Raw genomic sequence first — 25,873 nt, forward strand, 5'->3', positions numbered from 1 at the left:
TAGCATCATTATGGGCTGGGCACCGTCAGGCGTCTCAAGGTTAACAGCAACATTAATTGAATAGAAGAATGAAGGCTGAAGAATCCCGATTGTCCATATTAAGAGAAATCCTTGATCTGTGAATTTGATTCAAATTTTAATCCGTTGCCGCTTTATCTGATCCACGTTTGCTGAAATGTGTCTGAAAATATAAACCCATCAATGAGTTCTTCTTTTTTGTGAAGCAGCAGGTTGACGTACTTCTATTATTTCACTAGAAAACATTTTGTACAGTAGCTGAAAACAGTCATTATTTAATCTGCTGTTGTGTTTGAACTCGAAACACAATCAGCATCAGACATCTACGCAAGTGGTGACTCTTAGGTTTCAAGATGTTCTAAAGCACGTTGGCTTCGGGACATTTTGGGGAAAGAAAACAACAACAAAAACAAAATCATGTTTTGTTTTGTTTTTCAACCAAAAAAAACATGTAGAGATGTATTTATTGCAGCTATACCATTAAACAGTTATGACAACCTCATGGCTAATATATTAACAGACTTATCCACCAACATCCATAATTTATTCAACATCAAAAATTCAATCTGGCAGACTGTGTGCCATTATTCAGATGTGCTGGGGGAAAGTGGTACATTTGAATAAATGAGGAATAGTAGGAACCGCTCCCATGGCTTGTTGTTATTCCAACACCCTCCCTTTAAATGATTTAAATCTTAAATCAATCAAAAAGTTGGTGAAGGACTGCTGGAAATCAAATCCCCTCCCTGCCGCCCATAACAGGAATTTATTATATCTTCAGGAAGAAACGTTTTATCGTACTTGACCCATTTGAAAGAATAAGACATATCAAAGCAGTTGGAAGTGACTCTGTCGAACACCATCTGGCTTGTGTTGTTCATTAGCAGGAAAAAAGGGGGAAACATTATGTTTTCCGCACGTTTCGAATTCAATCTCACTCCAGGGCACTTTCTGACCTCCCGCTACGGTCGCAGTACACAAGCTCATATTTACTACGTTTGGTTTGTCTCATTCCCTCTGATAAAATTCTGCAGCTCTTGGCAATACCTAAATCTGAATGAGATTGGATATGTAAATGTAGAGGGCTGCAGACCGGGAGGTTTCTGCTGATGTCGTGGAACCCGGCCACACGGAGAACAGCGTGTATTCCGCCGAGAAACAAACCTACGCAGACCCCTCCGCGCAACCGGACACTTAGAACCGGCATCGTCAATTATTTAGCACGTTACAGTAAAAACAGCACTTAAAATTAGAGCGATAAGAGAAAGGGAGATTGGCCGACGAGCGTTTCTGGTACTTAGTTCATGAGGGTGCGATGCTGTGGGCCTCCGCAAACACAGCATCTGTTTACGCCAGTGAAATCTGCAATGCACACAGATGACAGATTTGTCTCGGCGCCGGCACGTAAATGCCAAGTGCCATTTACAATGACGCTGTTAAATGCTCACAGGAGCTTATAAACCAGATTAATACACGTGTTAACCACCAGACAGCAGAGGGTGGGGGGGGGGAATAATAGGCTTCTCGCCGTAATTAGGCACGCAGGTGAGCTAAGTGCTAACATTAGCATCGCCGGTGCGCGCAGTCCCGTGATCCTGCCTGACACCTTGTCTGCAGCAACCCGTAACAGTGATCCTGGATCTAATAGCACACAGTGCAGCGGCTGCATGTGGTAGTTTAGCCAAGGAAGAGCCCAAGGAGTAAGAAATGCACCGGGACAGAGGCAGAAATGCTAAAAAGCTGGACGGTCAGAATTCTGCTCACACACGAGTATCGCATTAAATATCTCAAATTTGCCTTTCAGTTTTCTATGCACAGGCAAGATGCAATGTTCCGCCTTTACTCATACCTACCATTTACTACTTTAAAGGTCGTTAAAGATGTCAGATTTGATTTAAAGCAGCCTAGAAATTCCAGCGCCTTTTCAAGGGTATTCTTTTTCAAAGTAGTTTGTAAAGAGCTAGAAATGTAAAAGTATGGGAGTGAGGTTGTGATATTTTAATGTGATGTGTAAATTATACATAATTTATAGCAGCTCTGGGGTGTGATAGACAGAGACTTGGATATTTCCTCACTACAGTGTGTAGCACAAGGTTTAGGATGTTCGGAGTATGGCTGGTTATCATCATGCATATAGTTTAACCTCAATCATGGGAAGATTAATAAATCACAGCAGACTATGTCACTGTGAATTTCAATTCGTCGTACGTAATAATTCATGCTGCTTTATCCAGAGTCATTATCTGTTTCCCATCTGTGCGTTCTTGTGCTTTCGGGGGAGTTTTTGCGGGCTGATATTTTGGAAAATGATGCGAACGACTTGAATGTACACATAAGGCAACAGCTGACTTGAAACCTCCTTTTCATTATCTGGTTAATAGTTTATATTTCACATCCGGTTGCTCCGTGCTCTGGGAGTCTTAAAAGGAAAATTCTTAGCTGTGTTGTCAGATAATCGGGTACTTGTAAGGCCGAGTTAGTCTGGCATTGTGCATCTGTCAGCTCAGCACAGTGTCTCAGCCATTTGTCTGCCACCTTTAGTTATATCTTCCCTACAGATGCGATGACTTATATATGAAGTTTGCAAGAGATGGACTAGAGAGTGTGTGAGCTTATTCGGGGGGGGGGACTCTAAAGACCAGAGATTTTGGAGAGATGAAGGACTTGGTGAGCGAGGTCTACAAAGTAAAACTGTAATTGTCACATAATCACTGACTACTTGTTCTTCAGCTTTGTTTTGATTAATACGGTCTCTTTTCTAATCCTCCACACATGTTAAACTCTCTCTCTCTCTCTCTCTCTCTCTCTCTCTCTCTCTCTCTCTCTCTCTCGGGGAATGGAAACTGGCAGGCTTCTCGGGCTTCTATAAAGTGTTAACACAAGAAATAAATTAGACTCGCACTACTTCTACAGGCCCTCAGCTCACATTGATTTATTGCAAATGTGTTGGAAGATAAAGAGAGAAGAGAACGATGGAGGGATGATGACAGGCTTGGCATCAGGGGTAAGTGGGAGGAGCGAGCGGAGAGGTGGGATCTCCTCTTTGGTTCGATAGGGCGACGTTGGTCACCTCGGGGTTGACATGATGTCTGTCATCAGCCAGCGGCGCCAGGCAAATAATGAGAAGGTGCTTTATACCTTAGAAAGCTGTGCTCCGTGAGCTGTGAGCTGTGGTTTGCCACTGCTACTGACAGCTGTTGTCAGCCTGTAGCAGGATGGGTCAGAGGTCATTCCCACCAGACTCAGTGAGTAAACTTGCATGTAGATACCCTGGGTTTGTAGCACACAGTATCTTCTATACACTGTGTTGGTAAAAGTTCCTGTAATAACTCAGTGTAAATCCAGCTGTTCCTCTCTGTGACAGTTACAGGAAATCTCTAGCTTTCTAAAATAAATGCTGCCCATATTCAAGTGGTAATTTGTAACTGATGCCTTTTTGACTGCTGTTATTGATTTGAGTCACTTCCAATCTTAACATTCTTTAAGCTCCAAACAAATGAGCTTCCCCGTGCCAGTCAATTATGACACGAATCAATTTCATATTTCCTGCTCACACGTCTCAGGGGGATCTGGAGGGATGCCTTAGCAGTGCATTTGGTTTTCTGTTTTCCACATCTCGAGAGTGAAAAGCTTGTTTATCCGTTTTGGAGAATATGACTACTGGAGAGAGAGCGAGAGCGAGCGAGAGAGAGAGAGCTCGGTGGTAGCTCAGTGTATTTATATCACAGGCATACACTTAGAGACACCAAAGGGGGCTGATGGAGTTGGAGATTGAAGTGGATTACTGATATAGGACAGCACTACGGAGAGAATCAAATTGTATGTTTATATTAGGATTTCATCAAATACACAAGTAGGAAAACATATGTGTGTCTGTCTGTCTGCGGCTCAGTGGTGTGACTGTAGCCGTCTGTCTGCGGGTCCTGTGAGGCCGATTCAGAGGGTAAAAGAGGAGATTAAAGTGATAATGTATCTAATCCCCAGCACTTTAAGAGGGTGGACAGGCGAAACTGCCTCCAACCACACTGAGCCAGACACGAATCTGCATCGATGGGTCCTGCGTCGTCAAGGCAACAGATTATTCCGAATAATTATCTGCCATATGTGTCTTGTCACAATTAGATGTTGGCCGTGAGCCGGGTCACGGGTCAAACGCTGATCAGAGTACGGGGGCCGGTGGTGGACGTGACCCCAAACACCATTTACTACAGCGAGGTTCAGCTGGCTTAGCTCGGCCGTTGCACGAGCCCAAGACGAGCGGCCTCAGTCCGCTTCCGAGCAGATTTAATTTTACCGACCGGACGCCAGCAGCTCCACTTTGTCTAAATGTCAGCGCGTTCTGTGCGTATTGAGCTACGAAGTGACTCCCCACCGCCCCGACAACCGATCATACAAAATGAAAATCCGGAGACAAATAAAAATGGATTTGATTTCAATCGGAACTCTTCTCTTCCTGAACTCGCTTCTTGGCTGAGTGGCAAATGTGAGCCGACGGAGGACGGCGAGGAAAGACTTTCTTTGTATTCTTTGCGGTTTGTTCTCGCGACCGCGGCCTCCATTAGGAGCCGAGACATTTTAACTCATCGCTGCAGTTCTCCCGCTGGAGTTATATAGAGAATGGTTCATTTCCCATAAAGCTGTGCTCACACTAGCACTCTGGGAAAAGCGGCAACAAGGTGCAAAGTGGTTTATCCAATATAGTGGATCATTTATTCCTTCACCTTGGGCCATGTAGGAAAAGTCGATTTGAGTGAGATATCGCTGCACTGTTCACTGTCTTATAAGCAGAGATGGCTAGAATCACTGTTAATTGATACACCGCCCATTTTAATACTTTAGACACTTGATGCAACTTGCACCAAAACATCCTGGAGTCACTCGAGCCGCTCAGATGACGTCTGCGTCTAATCGTGGAGGTGGTGGGAAGCCGCCTGAGAATCCCTATGGAAGTGCGAAATGTGACAGTGGCTTAAGCAGTCTCCCAATACCTCCGGCTTATTACCGCGAGCTGCCAGGCTGCGCGAGATGCACGGTGACGCCGCTCCTCTCTGATCAGGTTTGTCACATCACGCCGGGCTGGATCGCAGACGCCGCCGACGCGTTCAGAGAGGAGTCCGGATCTGTTGAGACAAGTCACTTACGCTTAAATGCTAATTAAGACCCGTGCTCCACTTACATCTGTGGACTATTAGATTGTCACCCATCACTATTTGGAGATATTCGGGGCCCTGTGGCATTCTGGGAGAATAATTACATTGCTTCTGCGTCATAATTACTGCCTTGAAAGTGTCTCCTTCCAAGACTAACAAAGCGATCGCTGTCTTGTCGCTGCCTACTCCGCTCCTCGCTCCCCGAGCTCCGTCTTTCACATCTCGCGTCTGTTTCCTCTCCAGACACTAATGAAGTGCTATAATCTCGTAACTCCTGAGGAATTGTCAGCGGAGGACGGAATTAATTAAGTTAATGTGCGTCGTCATGTTAAAGCGTCCGCGTCTGCAGCACGCCTCCCGTCCGAACTCGTCAGCCGACATCGCTCGCTGTTGCTTTGTGACGAGGCAGAAAGCAGCTGATTGGACGGGGTTGCATTTGTTTGGGGGCGTTGTTTGTAAAATTAGACTAAATGAAATGAAGTTTGATTGCGCATTGATTTTCTGCTTGCAGCCAATCAACTCCACCCAAATCAAATTTGCTGCTATCTTGCACGTGCTGCCGAGTAATCGCCTTGAGGGTGATTTTGCTCACAGGAAGCTGCTATTCTCTGTCGCAGCTTTGTGTCTGGCTGGAGTCTAGTTAACGCTGGCGAAGGTACCAAGTGTGCCAACAGAGCAGTGCTGCTGCTGTAGTGGCATTACTCGTAAATACAAAAGCCATATTCTCTAAAGGGCATTCAAAATAATGGAGGCATTGTAACTTTTTGTGCTAAATAACCCTTCAGAGGCAGCGGTCAACAAGCGAGCGCCAACTGCAGAATGTGGATACGCCTCTCCATGCAAACGTCGCCTTTTTAACAAGTGGAACATGTAGAACTTGTCGAGTGGGATAGTTTTAGTCACTCAATTACGCTTTCCACAGTTGTGTGTGTCCTCCTGACCTCCTGATGCAGCAAAAGGAACTGTTTAGATGAACGAAGCTCCACGTTTCCATGAATCCACTGGAATCTGACTGCGCCATAGTTTGGCCCATTAAAATAGGCAGCAACTTAACACTTTCTTTCAATCAAGTTTTTAAAACTCAACCCACCGGCAGAGGTTGAGACATTTTGAAAGGTGAGCTGCATTAACAGTCGCTGCGGCCAGAATTATTCCGTTTAAATTGTGCCCTAAAGTGCCGTACGTCTCTTCAACACTGTTGCCAGGCTAAGAAAAGAACGGTGACAACTTTCGCCTGGTGGAACTAGGAGACGTGTAGGCGAAGGCTGTAAAATGGAGGCAGCGCTTCTGAAAATTTACAGTAAGACTTAAAGTCGGCCGTGTGAATCTTTGGGAATGGGCTACTGGCAAATCTGAGAGCAGGAGCTCTGGCTTTTCTCTCTGGCTGCTCGTAAAAGGGAGCTGCCACAACTGTCATTTCTTTCCATGAATGCAGTCGAGCAGTGTCAAAAAAATGTAATCCAAATGAATACTCTGAAGGAGGCCGGGACTAAACCAAAGTATAGTGACTGCATAAATAGACCAGTTGAGTGTGTTTAGCAGGTGCTAAACATCAGTCACGCTGTGGAACTCGCAGACAAGCTACTCACCAAGTTTTCCCGACTGGAACTATGTAATAACTCAAACTCGCTCCATGTCTGGCAGGTTGTTATAACAAATTGCCACACAGTGAGAGGGTAGAAATAGCAACTCATTAACAGAAACTAACGTTTGTTAGACTGATGCCGCTTTGATAGCGAGCTTTTTCAAATTTCTTCTTCTCCGCAGACGTCACAGGGAGGCGGGATGCTTGGTAGATGGAGCATTTGTTGCTGCACAGTGTTTGGTCCATGACAGGAGGTTTGACCTCCTGTAGAAACCCGTGACCTCAGAAGGCCGTCACCCGCTGCGTCGCGGCCCGGCCTCGAGAAGCGGCCGAACACGCTGCACTTATCACCCGATAGCACTCACACATGCACGCACGCACGCACGCGCTCTGTCAGGGCTGTCAATTTGAATTTCCAAGATTTGTTTGACTGCGGTGAAGAAGAAGAAGAAGAAAAAAAGAGGGGACTCTTTGAAAATGGTTTGATGAGCAAACGAGCAAAACCTGTTCTCCTTCGTCGACTTTTAAATCTTCCGTCTCGATCTGAACCGAGGTCAAATGTGGGCTCCCCTGCAAACAGATGGAGGCACTTCCATAGAGAGGCCTCACATACTGTACCCATGAGCTGCCTAAGCTTCAACAGTATGCCATTTCGCAAGGTAGCTGTACCATGAAGTGTAAACACCCGCACCCATGTGTTATTGATGAGCACGTGTAAGATCTGCATGTAGAGATGAATGCAACACATTAGGAGCGACAGCCTTTCATTCCTGTCGCCTTCCTTCTTATTACTCTGCCATTAAAATAGAACGGCTGTGGGGCGGAGCCGCCTCGTCCTTTAATGACGCGCTCGCGTGTGTGTGTGCGCGGCGGCCCGTGTGTTTGTGTGTTTGCCGCCGTGATTGTGCCGGTGCACTTAACTGCGCCTGCGACTGCAATCAGCGCCGTAAGTGGCGTGCGTTTGGGGGAAAAAAGGAGGGGTTGAAGTGGCGGAGAGAGACGCCGGCCTGTGAAGTTAACACGTGCGGCGTCCTTGATGAGTGCAATTGTGATTATTCCTGACAAAGGTGACGGGAATAGCATCAGGAGCAAGTGTTATTTAGCAAAGATACCTGTGTTGGTGTTTGTTGAGGCGCCGTCAGCGAGGCGCCCGCGCTGTTATGGTGCCATAAAACTTTCTTTTACTGTTGCAGTCAAAAACATGAGTCCTGTACAAACGGCTCCGTTCAGAGGGCAAGTGGAAACTCCATAAAAACAATAAGGCTTATAAAGAAGACAATAACATTTGGGAATTGGTAGAAATATGTGAATGATTAGATGGTTAAGCTGCATGTTTGGACATGTTTATCTAATAAATGATCATTATTAGGTTAAGCAGCTTAAGCCGATGTTGCTCACATCAAAACACTAAAAGCTGATACTCGAGTGAAATTGAAAGCCCTCTTTCAATCTCTCTGTTTCACTTGATGCTCACAAAGCTGCCTCTCTGACCTCAGAGTGATTGTGTTCTTTATAATAGCGGCTGCAACGATATGTGTTTGCATTCCAGCGTGTGCGCGCGTGTGTGTGTGTGTGTGTGTGTGTGTGTGTGTGTGTGTGTGTGTGTGTGTGTGTGTGTGTGTGTGTGTGTGTGTGTGTGTGTGTGTGTGTGTGTGTGTGTGTCTCAGGGACGCTGGGTGACAGACCCAGTCCCCGCGTGTGACCAATCACAGCGCCAGCTCCAAGGACGAGCAGTGGAGGGTGGAGCGGGTGATTTGTCTCTCAGGATTGAACCCGTCTCCCCGGTCTCTTGCAGGCCTCCACTCCGTCTCATTTCTCTCAATGCTGTTCTAGTCCGAAGGTGAGAGGCATTTCTTTTCCCCCGCGCGGCGTGTATTGTTAATGTACGCAGCTTATGAACTGGAGGACGCACCCATTCATATACAAGCTGCGTTTAATGAAGTCAGAAACCAGCGCGTGACATTTCCCTGCAGTGTTGGTGGAATGGACACACACACACACACACACACACACACACACACACACACACACACACACACAGCTTATGGGGAGTTCGTCCTGACTGTAGTAGTTGTTTACACCCCTACAGTCATTTCCAATCAACAAACGAGAAGAAATGACCAGAGGCATAAAGATAATTTTGCACATGAGCATAATAACAGACCCCTGATGGACCTGCCATTATATTGTGTTACCTGTTATTTTAGCCTGTTGTTACCAAATGACAGCAGCGTTCCTCCTGGTGCCCTGCACCACCATTATTCATGTGCCAGTGGCCAAGTCATCCAAAAACCAAAACAAAAAAGTGTCCGGCGCCGTCATTATCCACCAGTTGCACAGGGAATGGCCCTTTGAAGTCTGTAAAAGCTTCTCCGCCGTCCATCACATCCACAATGGCAGCGTGTCCTCTAAAATATCCAGACCCAAACCTCTGCGCTCGCTCTGCGCGACAGCGTGTCGACGGCGGCTCAGTAAACAGCCATTTCATCGCATTCAGCAGTTCGTCTAACACTCTTCTGCTTCACTCCTGTTTCCTGCCGTTTGAAGTCCGTTTGGAATTTGGCTGCTCGATATAATTAATTCAGCCGAAGCTGAAATCAGGTCCAATAAAATTAGACCATGTAACAAACTGTTAATTTAATGTCCATAGTTCTTTAATAACACCATTATTATTAAATAATCTTGAGTTACCGCAGAACAGCAGCTGCGTTAATGACCCAACTCTAATGAGTTTTTAGATCCATGTGTGAATCTGCGTATCGATTAGCTCTGTGACGGATCATTCACAACAAAGTGAACTGTAGATCTGCTGCTAAATGAGCGTTTGGGCCTTGATGACGCCCGAGCACGAGAACCTCTAGGAGTTCTAGCCCCTAGAAGCACTGGCGTTTCCGCTGTCGGAGCGTCACCTCCACCTCGCGCCATCTGTCGCCCCAGCGCCGCCGCCGCGTCTCGGCACCGGCGCCACAGCTGTAAGAGCTCAGCACGGCCCCCCCGCGCCCCCGACGCCGCCTCTGACTGATGTCGACTACAGGCAGAACTCAAATTTTATCCCCGCAGTTAAACTCGTGGGTCAAGTTCATTCACCCCAATAAAATCAGCTGATTTCTTTATAACCCTATCATAGTATAATATGAAGGCAGCCACACACACTGTAACTAATGAAAGAGCTTGTCGTGTGGTGGGAGTGAAGCAGCATATCATCCTGCTTAGCTTAGGCTTTTTATTCAGAATGCATCATTAGCCTGTGATAGTACCTCAGTTTGTGATTTATGACTTCATTAGGCCCTCAGTCCTTGACTAGAGACGACTCTAAAAAAATAGCCACCGTCATTTGGATTAAATCGCACATCGAATCAATCATGTGTTTTATTTGCGTTATGATTCATATTTTGAATTTTATGTCGTTTATTGTGAAGTTTTCCATGATGTCTAAGCCTAAGTTATTTTATTACATTCTCACACACTCAGTGCTGTGAGCATGGGTGCTCTGACTAGGCTGTGGCTAAGCAGACTAATAGGCACCTGTCACATCACCTGTCAGCTACTGCCACGGCGACGCCATTAATACCATGGGGTGGAATTATTACGTTAATGAAATAACACGGCACCTTCCACGTTTGCTAATTGGAACCCTTGGCTGTGGACGCGACGTGGTGCAGTACAGTAATAGGAGAGTCCCCAGGTGAACTGCAGCCCAGCTCCTGGATGGAAACTGAGGACCGAGACGAACTGTAGACTGTGATGGTACAGTCTCTAGCAGCATCCTCCATCTCCAGACCTGCACCAGTTTGGCTGATTGATACATAATGGACAGTATGCATGCTTTTGTTGCACTTGCCCGCTCTCGGCTGTTGTTAGCGCAAAGGGTGATGGCGCAGCTGTGCAGACTTTTTATCCGACAGCGACTCATCTGTGGTAATTGTCCTTTGAGAAATGGGCTCCACGTCCTCTTCACGTAAGCCTTTCAGCTTTGTAAACTGTATATTTATGTCAATTTTGACTCTTACCAGTCCCAGCTTGGTCCTTTCAGGATGTCTGTAAAATGTTTTTGCCCACCCCAGATAAACACTGCCACAAACTATATCCTGTGTCCCCTATGGTTCGGATGAAGCGAAAACAACTCGATGGGGGTGTGGAGGGCGACGGCGGTGGATGCTGGGCCGGCTTTGACGTGAACAAAATCAACCAAAATACTCAGTCCACAGACATTTCCACCAGTTATTCAACCTCGACTGTCAAAAAGCATCGATACACATCATCTGCTAACAGAAATGTGTTTTTTTTTTAGTAAATGTTATTACATTCGTGTTGGGTTTTAATTAGCTTCGAGGCTTCAAGGTTTGGAGTTTATGAAAACGCAGATCGACTCCACAAGGCTTGTACATGTGAGGCGTTATTTTTCTATTCTACATCATATCCTTTTTTTTACCTTTTATCATTCGCTCGGTCTCGGTCCCCTCATTTAGCAGTCTGTGAGTCCTGTTAAATGATTAGTAAGCTCGCAAGCGAATGTATGCAAAGCCTCCTCCACTCCATCGGCTTAGTGAGCTGTAGGCTTAAATACACCTTGCTAAAGTCCCTGTCTCACACACACACACACACACACACACACACACACAAACGTAAAGGTATTCAGCAAATATATACCACGAACAACACGTTCAAACAATTCAAATAGTCTTAGATAGTGCTGGGATTGCAGTCTTGGCGATTATGTTCACACACACACACACACACACACACACACACACACACACACACACACACACACACTCATCGTGTAGGTAGTCTCATTCAGACAGAGGGCACGTACGCTGTCAGTCACGCCCCGGATGAGTCTGAGCCCTTTTGTCTTCCAAGACATGACTCATCAGATTGAATTGTGCATGTAAGGTCCAACTAATAAAAACGCCCAAATATTCTATTAAGTGTAAATCCTCTCCAGCCGTGGAGCCGGTGGAGTCGGATCAGCGCTAGACAAACACTGGCGAGCGGCCGTGCCGGCGCCGGGGCCCGCTGCCATGAAGGAGCCCTGCAGACGTCGGCGTGTCACGATCGTGTGGTTGTGTGCCGGGGCTTCGGAGCCGCATTAGCGGGTGGGGGGGGGAGAACGAAGCGGTACGTGCCGCTCGCCGCCACGGGAGGGCGGGGTCCTGATCCGAGCGGGTCGACTGCATCACGGGCTGCTGCCACCCGCCTGTTTGCTCTCCTGCACCCGCGCCGCACAAAACCTCTCCCCGTGAATAAAACGAACGCACCTGCTTTGTTTCGTAGATGTGTGACAGTCGAGTCGGGTGTGTTTCCGCCCGGTTGCTTTGTTCAGCTCACACCACTGTGGATCCTGTGTTATTTAGTGACGGGAGCTGTGTATCTCCTCTGTCTTCAGACAGCTGCAATGTTTTAGGCAGAACAGACACAGACTTATTGCTGACCCTAAGGCTGCTCATTACAATTCAGCTCACCTCCTCTAAATCTCCCCCATCTCTTTCTCACCCCCCACCTCCCTTTCCTCCTCCTCTTTTTTATCTTGCTGTCTTACATTGGAGGAGAATGCTTATAGCTGAGGGGTGAACTATTGGTCAGCAATCATAACACAGTGACAGTGGGAGCTGCACACTTAGCAATTTGCATTGGCAAAACACACTCAAAGGTAAACTGCAAGCGCAAATTAGCATTTGTGTGCTTGCCAAAGTAAAATACTACTTTTTTTCTCATGATGAGTTGTAGAAACTCATTGCAGACATCGTACCTGCTAAAGCTGGTGAGGCGGACGCGGCTCCAACGAGCGTTTAAGCCTCTTTAAAGCCTTATTTTATGTTAAGGCCCGCACAATTACTGTGTGGATGCATCCGCGTTGCTCTCATTAGCCCCCCGCCGGCAGCCATTACCGCATAAAAAACACAGCCCTGATAAACTCATTGTATACCTGCCAGCACACAGTCAGACGCGCTGTCTAAGCGGCTGAAGGAAGCGGAGCCGCTAGCTGCCGAGTGTTCGCTGGAAACCAAAGTGTGGGCAGAAAGGGCTCAAACGCGTGGCAGCGGGTGATTCAGGTGCTGAATGTGAGAGTTGGAAGAACAAAGTGGCCAAATTTGTGTTGCGTTCGCCAAAGTGGTTTGATTCGGATGGGCCTCGCCTGCTAATGGCTAGCGCTGCGCTAATGCGGCGGGTGGAGGAAGATGGCCGCCCACCCCGGCCCTCGCGTCCCCTCCGCCGTTGTTAATGCACACATCATGTGCTGCAGGTCTTGAACTCTACATTTTAAAAAGCCTTGAGGTGGTTTTAGTTGTAAAATGGCATCGTAGAAGACAACAGAACTGAACTGAAATGAAAAGTAAATTAAGTTTAGGGCCGTTTTTGTCACCGTTCTGCTAAAAAGAGTGTAAAAGAGGTGTAATGTACGCATTTAGTGGATGATGGAGAAGACGCTGTGATTCATTGATGTGTCGGAGGACGTGTGTGTGGACAGAGACGCTCTCCACGCTGCCTTTGTGTCGGTGTTTTTGTCCCGGGCTGTTGGAGAGGCTCCTCGCTGGGAGTAGTGGTGCGTAAGGTCACAGTGTGACGCGTTCTCTGGGAGCAGTTAAAACGCTCTCCACTCTCATAATTACTCAGCTTTTATCTGCTGCGCCGTTAGAGCTGCATTAAGACAAACGCTCGTGGAAGGCAGGCGTGTACAGAGGCGCGAGTGCTGGTCTCCACACACACACACACACACACACACACACACTGTACACACTCAGTGAAATACTCTTTATTTTTTAAGTTGAGAGAAACTAGTGTACTGAGGAATTGCCAAGACATCTCTGGGACGACAAGTAGCTCTTGTCATAAACTATTGAATTCAGTGATACCGTCGAGATGTGCACACGCCCGTTTGGATTTGTCGATGCTATCGTGTGTGTGTGTGTGTGCGTGTGCGTGTGTGTGTGTGTGTGTGTGTGTGTGTGTGTGTGTGTGTGTGTGTGCGCATGTGCTTGCATGCTTGGCTGCACACGTGACTTGAAAAACGCCAACACTGGTGGCCCTGTCTGTTTGTCCCACGCAGACGTTCTGCGAGTGTGTGCCCAGCTCCTCGCAGCTCAAACACCGCTGGTCAGACTCCGAAACCGCCCGGGAGACGCCAGCCAAGGTAAGACCCCCGTCGCCGGACCCCCCGCCCCTCCCCCCCGCTCGATGCACCCTGTCACTGCTGTGAAGGCAGCGTCCCGCTGGCCCAAAAATACTAACCAAGGAGTCGGTGTCGGTAGAAAAACAAAGTCTGAGCTGGAATCAAAGTTATGGTAATTTCTCCATATTCCAGTGCAAACACGACTGCCCCGTGAATAGCGACGTGTTCACCTGTGGCGGGGATTAGGCATCCTTCCTGATGATTTTCATCACAATCCGCTTCCTCGCTGCCTCGGCGACGACAGCGCCGCGGATTAGCGCACATTACACATTACATTTTTGCCACCGAGCAGCGGCGATGGCGCAACCTCAGATCAAGCACCCGAAGACGCGGGAATTAGGCAGGATTAGGCCCCGCAGACGCTTTGAACTGCTGCGGACCCGTCGCGGAGGGGGCTCGACTCGCGCGGCAGACTTGGAGGAAGGAGTGTTGAATACTAATGTGGGGGGATGCATGAAAGGAAGGTGGGATTCTTTGTTTTAAGGGTACACGTTGGTGCTGCAGGTGCGCTAGGTGCAGCATCGGTTTGCGCCCGGGTGCGTTCGTGCACTCCTGCCTTCGAGAGGCAGCGACGGCGAGCTTGTAAAACTCCCGCTGCTCTCCTGCTTATCTAACGAGCAGACAAAGATTTCCGTCCAGGAGCCGCCTGCCAAATGCTCCCGCGTGGGAGGACACCATTTCCATGGAGAGGAGTCCTCTCATTCGCTCGCTCTCCCGTCCTGTCTAACCGGCCCGATTCCCCGCGGATCCCGCGGCGTGGCGCGAGCGGAGAATCGGAGAGCCAGCCGCTAATTACCGGGCGGACCCCCGCTGTGCGATTGAGAGACTCATTTACGGAAAATATGTGTTAAGAGGCTGCTGGCGGCACCATTTTCAGTGTCATTACCCTACTACTACTCCTGAGCCGAGCATCGGATTCCACCGGGAGATGAAGCTGTGTTTACACGCCGTCAACAAACATATAAGAGAGCAGCAACACCCCCCCCCACCACCACAACTCCTCATAGTCCTGCTCGCTTTTCTTTGCTTCAGTTCATTCACCTGCTTCACCTCAGAAAGGTGTTTTGAAGCGATTTGATTTCATTAACATCTTCATAAGGAAACTTTTGTAAACAAATTGAGTCCAATCTAAAAATATCAGCGTAATTATCAGCTGTTTGCTCTTTTCATGCACCACCCAGGTACCACAATCAACAGGCTGCCAGAACTATCTTTAGTTCCCTTCACTTCGGGCTAAATCGGAATAAATTGGTAGCTTTCAGCAGCAGACAGCACTTTTTACCTCGCAGTACAGTATACAAGGTTATTATCTGTGGAGCATCTGTGCAAAGTTTATTATGAAACTGTGCTCTTTTTATGTGAATGCATGTTCGCTCTGCGTCCTGGAGTCCATCCGTCTGTCGCTGTCAACGTAGCAGGGGCAGTTTGAGTCCACCATAAAGGCTCAATCAGTACTGGAGCGCTGATAATGTGCTTCAGCCCACGTGATGGCATCCACTGATGTTGTTCTATGCATTACGTCTGCATAGAAGCTGCACCGGCTCCCTCTCTGCACAAGGGGGGGGGCCCAGTTTGACGTGCAGGGTGTTCAGTCGGAGGCAAGAGACAAAAGTAAAGGAGTGTTATGTGCAGCGGTTCTCCCCCGAGGCTCTGTTCTCTGATGATGTATCTGGGTGAAAAATAGGAATAAGTGGGAATGTTCTTAAAATTCAGCCCTCGGTTTTCCACGTGCAGCGAGAATGCGGTTGCCAGGTTGTTGCAAGTATTTGGCAGCGGAGGCCGTGTTCAGATCACGGACGCGTGCGTGCGTGCATGCGTGTGCTGGTCCATTTGGACAAACGGAGCCCAGGGAGGGGGGGGCGTTCACAGTGTCAGCGCTTCCATTCACGCCAGCGGCGCCCAGAAACCCGCAGCCGCAGTGGGGAAAAAAAAACGGTAATGCATGAATTTTATCAATGTCCAACCACAGAGCTTCCAGGACTCAAACACAGAAGAACATTAAGAGCAATGCAATGCTGCACTTGCACCAGGCAGGGCCACCGCACCTCTGAGCTCAGATCTCTAACAGGATCAGGATCGGTGTCTCATCATCCCACGTGTTGGATGCGCACTTTTTTCCACATTCCAGCCTCCACTTGGACGAGCTGTCTGGGCAGTTACAGCGTGTTTTATGTCTCCTGCCAAAGCCTTTCACTGTGGGCAAACATCGCGGAGAGGAGCATTTCCTGCATAATACAATTGATTTTCTTCACATTAAAGAAAACATAAACCTCTGTCGTAAAGCCGGCCATTAGCCGTGTATCATCCGGCCTCGCTGTGCTTGCACGGTCAATTTACATATTAGCGAGCTTGCTCCCGGGCACTTTTCCACATCCGAGCAGGTAACAAAGACGAAATGACACCTGCCCACGCGTTGTCGAAGGGAGAAAACCCTAAAAGCATCTGTATGAGATCTGTCACTGATTTACTGCTTTCCTGGGGAGACGGACCTCTTATTCGCAGGTGGGCTCTCCTCGCCACTGACAGGTTGTTGGAGAGTTTCCTCGAAGTGCCTCCATCTCCATCACATTGCGGTCACGTGGGGTTTTTAACCGAAATTTTCCGGCTCTTCCTTATTTCAAGAGAATTTAGGCCCGTGCGCGGTTGGAGGTATCAACATTCTTTTGCTACATAAATCATTCAAGACTGCGTTTTGACAAATGGGAATATGGTTACATCACTGAGCGTCTGGAATTCAAAATGTCCCCAGTGATGGATGAAAGTCATTTCTTTTTGAATAAGGCAGGTGTCTGATGTAATTTTTTTTGGTGTTCCAGCAGTTAAATCTACCCTTTTCTGCCTTTCTTCCTCCTCTTCCCCTTCTTTCCCGCCTACAGAGGATGAGCTGCAGCTACCTGCTCTGCACCATCCTGCTCTTCGTCGCCGTCCTGCTGGCCGTCACCGTGACCGGCACCATCCTTTTCATGAACCACTACCAGGCCCCACCCATGTCCGATGGCCTCCCCCACATCTCCACCAACCAGGACGAAGCCAACGCCCTGGTGACCGTCGAGCGGGGCGACGGCTCTCGCATCAACATCTTCATCGACCCCAACTGCCCCGACTACAACAGTAACTTTTTGCGGCTGGAGGGCGTGCAGACCTCGCTGCTTCACTCGCTGACCGACCACGACTCGGACCTGAAGTCGGTCAAGGGCCAGGACCGGGCGCTGCTGGTCAGCCTGGCGGAGGAGGTGGCCAAGCTGTCGGCGCACGCAGGGCAGCTGAAGATGGACTACGAGGCTCTCCGCAGGGGGCAGGGCAGCCTGGGGCAAGACCTCAACACGCTGCAGGCGGAGCAGGGGCGCCTCATACAGGTGAGGCGACGCGTCATCCAGTGGTTAGTGAGGTGCACACACAAACAGGCTGGCAAACATCTGCATGTTTACTGTACCAAAATCTTGTGCTTTTCCGTAATATTCAATATTTATATTGCAGCAGCTGCTACAAATGTGTATCTAAATAATTAATTTATATGTATTAATGTAGTATCATAGGTTTATTTATTTCAGACAGAAACAGACCTAGCCTTGGGTTTTTTCTGTAGTAGTTGTAGTAGATTAACCTCTGTTCAGGGTCATTATCCTGCTAGAACACCCCCCCCCCACCCTCTTGTGGTCTCCTCCTCCATCCTTTGCCACTGGGATCATGTAGTTTGCAGTTAAGTGTCTTTTGATATTTATGGCACGTTTGAAGAGGCTTTTATGCCGAAGTGCAGTGCAGTTTACGTCATCTTGCCACCATGAATAAATGTATATGACATAACTGTTTAATATTTGATAGCATTTACAGCTAACAGTTGTGTCTGCAAACTAACTAGTACATTAGCTGTTGAATGTAGAGAAATAAGTACAGTAGAGTTGTGCTTCCAAATAGAAATTGTCACAAAATAAAAGTCAAGTAAGCTGGAAAAACTTATATATCAATGCAACACATTATCTTCTTACAGTAACAACACAATAGGTTATATTATGTGTTGGAATCAAGTTCAAGACTCGCATTATTGTCTTGTTGCAGTACAAACAAGTAAACCTAATCCAGTGTGCAAGTCTCCCTGCTCAAGTCCTGCCTTTAAGTACTGTACACAGGCTCTCAAGGACTGGATTGTGGAACCTTATCGATGTGTATTGATCGTGAAACCACCCTAGGACGTGTGACGGCTCACTTGACTTGAGCATTTGTCATTGCTTGGTGTCATTTACTGTAGCCCCCTCGTTCTCCCGACCGCACGAGCCGAGCCGAGCCTCATCCTGTGCTAATCCGCCACCGACTCAGCCGCGTGCACTCGTCTGCACGAGCCCAGTAACGAGACGCGCCCAGTAAAAGGGCAGACGGGCCTTGTGTCCCGACGAGTGCAGCTTAATAGTGGCGCTCGCAGGGAGAGAGACGCTCGTCAGCCACGCCGGCGGAGATAAAAGAGCCACAATGGATGCAAACAAAATTAAGACGCGTTTAGTTTCGCACCGTCCACATTGATTCATTGGTGACGCGTTTTCTAATGCGTGTGGAAAATCTTTCCGACTACATGCGCTTTTAATTCCAGCCCATCAGGCTTAGTCTCCGCGCTGCACAGATGTTCTAGCTTCCAGCCATACAGCTCAAACAAGCCAATGCGTTTTATTTCCGCCAACCCTTTCTTAAAGCCTCGGCGTCCAAGGGTTGTTTAGAAATCGCTCTCGCAGCCGTTGGTCTGGTCTCCCCCCCCCCTCTGTGAGCTGGGAAGCCATGGGTGCTGATTGGTAGCACAATAAGGAGCAGTAAGACACACTGCCGTTAATGTGGTGTGGGTGGCGCGGAGCGGTGGGCAGTGAAGGTAAGTGGAGGTGGTGCTAGCAGCCCAGACACTGCAGGTGATTGATTTCCTCTTTGGAGGCGAGGCATGTGGCGCGCACATCCGCTGTTTCTTCCTGACACCATGGTGTGACTGTATGATCTATGGGCCACCTGTGGCCAGGACTTCTGATTTATACAATGACACAGAGCTGACTGAGCCCGTGTTAATAATAGCTCAGTCTGCACCACAGCCCCCTGAAGAACGGTTTCATCCCGCTGCACCGGGAGCACCCCCCCCCCACACACACACACACACACACACACACGGCCCCGGGGGCCGAGCAGCTGAGTTGGACTGCAGCCGGTTTTAGGAGCAATCTGTTTTGATTTTCCAGAATGTAGCATATTAATTTGTCCCAGCCGCAGCTTATAAAGACTTGGACCTGTACATTTCCACGCGTGACAGATGTCGGACTGACTGACAGCAGGGGGCCTGTTGCCCGTGCTAGCTCTAATTAAAAGCTCCGCCGCTAAATGGATTCTGTTGCGAGACCAAATGTTCCAACCATTTCAAATTAGTCGAGTCCCAAAGTTCTTCAACATCCTCACATTACTGCATTGAAAGCATCCATATTTTATGAGGTGTTCTTTTTAGTGTCTGTGGCTGTCAGATATTGGATCTCCAGTGATATCATGGTGGGAGGGGAAAAAACGTTCCATGGCATGAATTGGATCACAGTTGTTAATGGAGGATTTTCCGGCTCCACTGTGGCCTGTGCATACGCGATGCATGATGCCGGCTGGTGGGTGGAGCACGGCGGTCGTTTTAACCTGTTCAGAATGAGGGGCTGGATCTGCCGCTGTAGCGTGTTCACATATTCAGCTAAGCTAGCGGCAAAAATACTGCAAGGTGTCGCAGGAAGAACATGACTTACTGACTCGATAAACCAAAGGTTACAGTTTAAGCCGCACTCAGTGCCTGTGGAATATTAATGTCTTGAACAAGATCTCTGCTAGGGATCCTATAGACAAAATGTTACTACTAAGAAAAAAACAAAACGCCTCAAGATGTTTGTAGTCTACATGAACTAGTAGGAGTAGAGATGGGAGAACTTAAAGATACGTCCCGCCATTTAATTTTATTAATGATGCTTTAATTTGATAGCCACACACCTTGCAACCTGCCACTGACCACACATGGGCAGAACGCCTGATGAGAGATCAGAGGTTCTCTGTATGCTTAATTTGAAAACATTCTGTCCATCATCAGAATAATATTTTATTCATCGCCGCTTCGCTTCAGAGGCTGCTCGTATTTCAGGGATCTGTGAAGCTGTTTAATCAGAGGCGCACTGTAAGCGAGGCGGTGCTTGACCTTCGATTTGTGAGCCACTTTCACACCATAAGTTGAGTCAGGAGAGTATCGATGGGGAATTTAAGTACAGCTGAACCGTAATCTTCCATGCATCTTTCAGGACCGGTGGAAGACTGCAGTATGTTGGAGAATTTAAAGTCCAGGCATCTCGTCCTGTCACACTAGAATCAGATTTGTATCGAACATCAAAAGATTATAGTCATAGTAGTAGTTACAACCAACAAAGTTTAGGCATGGCCCATTTTATTTTATTTATAAAAAATGTTTTGTTTTTCTTGCAGTTGAAACCTGTTTGCTCCTTCAATTTAAGATGAAACCGAGGAACAGGAACAAAATGTGCTGGAGGGTTTAAATAGTTTTCCGCTCGCAGGGGCTCCACCAGTCAAGGGGAACGATTGGGTGACCATTTGATGGCTCTTCTCACTTCTCTCATTTGCTCCTCCAGGCTCCAGTCGACTGGACAGCTGCTGTCTCTGAGGTGTGGATGTTGTGTTAGACAGATGGCGACTGAATGGCTTCCTCTTACTTGCCAGTTCCAGCCTCAACCCGCCTCTGTTGTGTGACTTTGCGCCCCGGCTCCTGTCTGCGCAATCATTTCATTATTGACAGTAGCGGCGGCCAAAGATCCTAAAGGAGAAGCCCGCGTTCACGTGTTTGAATCTACATCCAATAATGAGACGCTGGCTGGTTGCGTAGCTGCCAGTGCAAAGGTTGTGTAATGAGAGCTAATTACCACCTGTAATTGAAGTGTCAGTTGGCACTTGGAATTAAAACTCCAATGCTCTTCTTTTTTGTTTAACATTCACAAAGCCTAAACCCCAGTTTTTTGTTGTTCTACTTAGCTGCTGGGCTCGTTTCTGTTTTGTATGCAGGTGTGGCTTTCTGTGTTCTTGCGTGTGTGTGGGGGGGGGGGTAAAACTCCTGCGTCCATATAATATTATTGCAGTGCAGCTCGCTGTACCTCCGAGGTGCGCAGTTATTCAGGCCAGAGAAAAACCACTGGGGGTTCTGCCTAATGCAGTTTTAAAACTTGAATATAGCTGCACAGACATACAGTAGCTTGGATAGAACGCTCTGAAACCCTTATACACCACTTTCCACACTGCGGGTCTGTGCGAGTGTGCGTGCGGGGAGCCCGAAGTGAGGGAGTGTGAGGGAGCTTGTGCACATAAGGAAGCCAGGATATTTCTCATGCGCAGCAGTGTAATAATCAGTCACGTACACGTAAGGGGCGCGGGAGCAACTGGAACGTGCTGTAGACCTCAGCCAACTGGGGCAAAACGAGAAGACGACCTTTCTGCGATAAACAGTACATAAAGGGCTTCGGGTAAGAAAGTGACCACAGCTCGTGAGCGAGGTTACCGCGTTCTCTCCTAGTGCTAGCACACACATTCATCAGCGGCCTTCCCACAGGGCTCTTGGTGTTCTACAGCATCGGCCAGTGTGCATTAGGAGACGGGACACTACTGGACGCTATGTGGCGTCTTTGCTATGCGGCACCTGTGATTCTAAAGGTTCCTGATGGACTATATTTAGCCAATTAACCACAAAGCAGCGCATACGTACTGTGCGTGACACCGTTTACACGCGGCCTTTGATTTCCACCAGTGCTGAACCTTTGCCACGTTCAAAGTCAGAATCTTGGTCAAAGTCGCTCTGTCCTGCAGCTGAGACTGCTTTTAAAACGTCCTCTGTTGCTCCGACATCTAAGACGGATGGTGAAAATCGCAGCATCTACACACTTTGCACATAGAATCGCATCCAGAAAAAAGAAAACAAGAAGCATGTAAGGGAGCTTGGCACCATGCTGAGATACAGCGTCTCAGATGGTAGAGCGCCTTCTTCACAATGTGAAGACTCCTGCGTCTCCTGGTTCGATGCAGATTTTGTATAAATAAATAATCCTTTTTAGATATTAGTTCTGTTTATTTCTTCTGACACGCACTGTATATTTAATGGCGCTAACGCTAATAAAGTCTTAAGTCTCCGTGGTCAGTTCAAAATCAAACATTTCATCGCAGGTTACAGGAAACGGACCCCGGGCTGCAATTTAATGAGAAATGTAACAATAGAAGACAAGCAAGTCCCGTGTTTGCCCGCTTGTTCAGCCATGATCAAAATTTAAAATCTTCCCGGATGTTCAGAGGCAACACGCCACGGACAAGTACATCATTTCCTATGAATCAAAGCTATTTTAATTAAGCAGCAATAACAATAAACTAGAAACATTACTACTGTATATATTCTTAATAATTGAAACAATCTCCTTAATAACTAAAACATGCTTTGCTTTTCTCCCGCTGTGTGTGTGTGTGTGTGTGTGTGTGTGTGTGTGTGTGTGTGTGTGTGTGTGTGTGTGTGTGTGTGTGTGTGTGTGTGTGTGTGTGTGTGTGTGTGTGTGTGTGTGTGTTGCAGCTGCTGTCCGACAGCCAGATCAACATGGTGAAGGTAGTGAACTCGGTGAGCGATGCTCTTAACGCCATGCAGAAGGAGAACGTGGGCCTGAAGGCGCGTGTCAAGGCCGACTTGCAGAGGGCACCAGTGAGAGGAGCCCGTTTCAAGGGCTGCTCCAACGGTAAGAGAAGCCATGCGTGGCTGGACTAGAGTATCCTGTCTGGAAAAATCCTATTCATCCTTTGGAGATGTAGCTTGATATTCATTTTCATCCCTGGGTCTGGATGTAATGCATTTGTCACTGATTTTGTGTTTGTTTGACCTTCTGGGTTTCGGTCCATGTTTTTATCTCTCCCTCCGTTACGTCAGCTCAAATGTTCTGTAACATTGTATTCTATAGCCTGTATGTCACCACTCCTGCTATATACAATGTTCCTTTTACCCATTGTGTTTCCTCTATCCAGCTTATCCAGCAGCGATGGTAGAATGTGATATACTGTATAGCAAAGTTATATTGATGTGTATTCTCAAGGTTTTGGAGTTAGTTTAACTACAGAGAACAGGCACCGGTATAGTACATGTTTTATTAATGCCCTATCTTACTGACCGCTCAGGTCTGCCATCATCAGCCTAATTAATGTAATTGAACAATTAGTCTGTGCACCTGCTACCTATCAGCTGTCATCTCCAAAAAATGAAAGAGGAAGAGGGGAAAAAAGAGTAGCTTTATTCTGAAAGTCAGGTTGAGACCTGCAATATGAAACCAACCAAGTCCTCGCTCAAAGATGCTGCAAAGACTTTACACAGTACTTTATGTTTCCAGGGAGAAATAGTAAATAATTGAAACGCACAGTATATTGCGTGCAGTTTTTCTTTGTCCATGTCCAAAGTTGAAGCTCTGTCCATGCTGCTGAATCTGTTGCACTGCTTTATTCCTGATACTGCTGTTAAAATTCTCCTTGACCTAACAAAAAAAAACATCCACCAAACTCGTAGTCCAATCATGAAACTATTTCTTGTCTCCTGCTTTTTTAGCTTAGGAAACCATTAGTCAAATTATGAGCCCAATAACACAAAACTACCATGAGAAATCCTATGAATAAGTGAATGAACAGAATCTGTAGATTCATAAGGTAAACCGGTGAAAGGAAATATACTGTATCTATTCAGGTGTTTCATTTATTTCAACCTCCATTCCTGTGCAACATACAGTAGTTAAGTCAGCATCCAGTGCAAAGTTGCAACAGTGACATCAGCCATGTTGTAGTTGTTGGAGTGAGGCTTATAGGATGCTGCTGTTCTCATTATTTCATATGGAGCCTACTGGAAACAGGTGTCCAGTTCAGTCCGCTGCCTGACAGGGACAGCTCATTATTAATATTTCTATTGGACCATGTCCTTATTTGCAGGAACTTTATATGTAGTCCTACTTTATTTGTCAGCTGAAATTAGAAGCAGGAGCTAAAGTCAGATTCAGACACAGGGTCAGATACTCTCTCTCCTATTTTTGACATTGTGGATCATCCTAAACCATCCTGTTCAAATATGCAGGCCTTTTCATTAGGCTTCATATTTAATGGCAGCCTGCTGAGCTGTGTCATGCAGTCCACACTGACGTGATCTGTGACATGTGCATCTGTTGTGAATGCCATGCAGACTGTTTATGGTTTATTAGCAAAGATAAACAACATGAAATGTTTAACTACTTATAGCCAAAACGCTTGGCCCCACGGTCTTGTCTTCCACTCAGACAAGGGAGCAGCTAGTGATATGTGCAGAGGTAGCCAACCCCCGTTTTGTGGCTCAATTAGTAACATTTACCTTCTATACATAGCCAGGAGTTAGCTAATTAAAATAAATCTGTAGGAGATCGGTCCTCAATTGGTGTTTAAAGGCAATTACAGTAGCACTACTCTAACTTCAGGGAATAGCTCCCTGTTTCATGATTTATAATTTATAGCCAATTAATATTCCTGTATTTTACTTGTAAATAGCCACGGAGTGCTTCACCCTGACCTATTTGAAGCATGTATCCTAAAGCCATGTAAATTACAAGGGTAAAGCTGCACACACATTAAGACGAGGCAGTGTTCAGCACCATGGACAGAGTTAATCATTCACTATTATGTACTAGTGGAGCCTGACACATTGCTGTCGGGCTGTATACGTTTACAATTAGCCAGGAATGTGCATGGATACTCATCTGATGCAACGACCTTTATAAAATCTGTATGCACACATAAACATTATGATTTAAATTTTTCATGTCTCTGTCTCCACGGCTGTATTCAAATGCGGTGCACAGCCATGAATATCTTTGGCTGCCTGTATGTCCCACTGTGTATGTGAAGATTTTAAGCATTCGTCTCTTTACTGTTTGCACTGGATTCCCATAAGAACATATTAGCTTTTCAAAGTTACACAAATCTAAACCTGACAGGGGTAAAGTCTGACTCGCTCCAACTTCAGCAGGATTTCTTTAAGTTGGATGAAGCTACTTGAAGAGTTGTTTTTCAGCGACCCGAGCTTGTTGTAGTGTTTCTTAGTGAAGCCATTTCATTTCCTCGTTCATGCAAGCGATTAGATGTTCGGTGCGTTTCTTTGTTCCAGTGGTTGATTCTATTTTCATATCTTGGAACTTGGTCAGCTCGTAGCTGGAACTGCAACGTTAGCTGGAGATGTGAGGCTGCGTGTTGATGCCTCTGCTCCTACTGTGCAGTGACTTCCATGTCACAGAGGCTCCGTTTGAAGGATCTACTGTATGTTCTGAATACTTGGCCTCCGTGCAAATGACATTCAGAGCAGATAATTGCATGTCAGCATGTTGGTGCACTAGTGATATTCAGATTTGTTTCGAACATTCAAAAACCCAGAAAGTTTGGGAAAGACACACGTGTACTGTAACCCCAACGACAGATCTCAGACAATCTACTCCTGAGATCTAATCCTGATCATAAAAGTCCAATCTCATTAGTGGAGGCTTGGGCAAATCAGGCTGAAAGCTGCAGGGAGACCAAACACCGCACATCATGTAGGAACTGTAAAAAGTCTTGTATGGCCTTTTGAAGAACTCTCTTGGCTGTTTTATATTCGGGGGGTCGACCCGGTGAAGGCTGGCATGCATAATCTATGACTTTGTCCTCATCACAGAGCTCCCTTTGCTGCTTCCTGGGGAATAGATTCCGCATCCCTTGTGTGAGATGGGTTTCTCAGCTCCAGACAAGGGTGCTGCTGTTCTGCTCCGCTGTAGTGTACAGGCTCCCTGTCTATATCACTTCTTCTCTGCGCTAACACTCCCTGAATTCTCATTCGGCCTGTTTGTTACATTTTCCCACCACCACAGCACAGTGCTTCTATTTGCCTCT

The 25,873-nt window shown here is 47.1% G+C and overlaps 1 protein-coding gene across 5 annotated transcripts in view; it reads left to right on the top strand.

The window, feature by feature from the left end:
• Positions 1 to 25,873, top strand: part of fibcd1b (fibrinogen C domain containing 1b) — an 81,320-nt gene that overhangs the window by 20,650 nt on the left and 34,797 nt on the right. For 3 of the 5 annotated variants that reach the window (XR_003787711.3, XM_055513373.1, XM_029168383.3), the window contains exons 2-4: positions 13,805 to 13,888; positions 16,804 to 17,283; positions 22,530 to 22,689. Coding sequence is in view for 4 of the 5 variants with exons in the window: in XM_029168383.3 (XP_029024216.1) it covers positions 13,805 to 13,888; positions 16,804 to 17,283; positions 22,530 to 22,689 (724 nt within the window). In the remaining variant the exon portion in view is untranslated. The remainder of the gene's footprint in view (positions 1 to 13,804; positions 13,889 to 16,803; positions 17,284 to 22,529; positions 22,690 to 25,873) is intronic. The other 2 variants (XM_029168386.3, XM_029168384.3) reach the window with 1 other exon arrangement.

Source organism: Betta splendens, chromosome 12 (genome assembly GCF_900634795.4).
Source record: "Betta splendens chromosome 12, fBetSpl5.4, whole genome shotgun sequence".
Taxonomy (NCBI): Eukaryota; Metazoa; Chordata; class Actinopteri; order Anabantiformes; family Osphronemidae; genus Betta; species Betta splendens.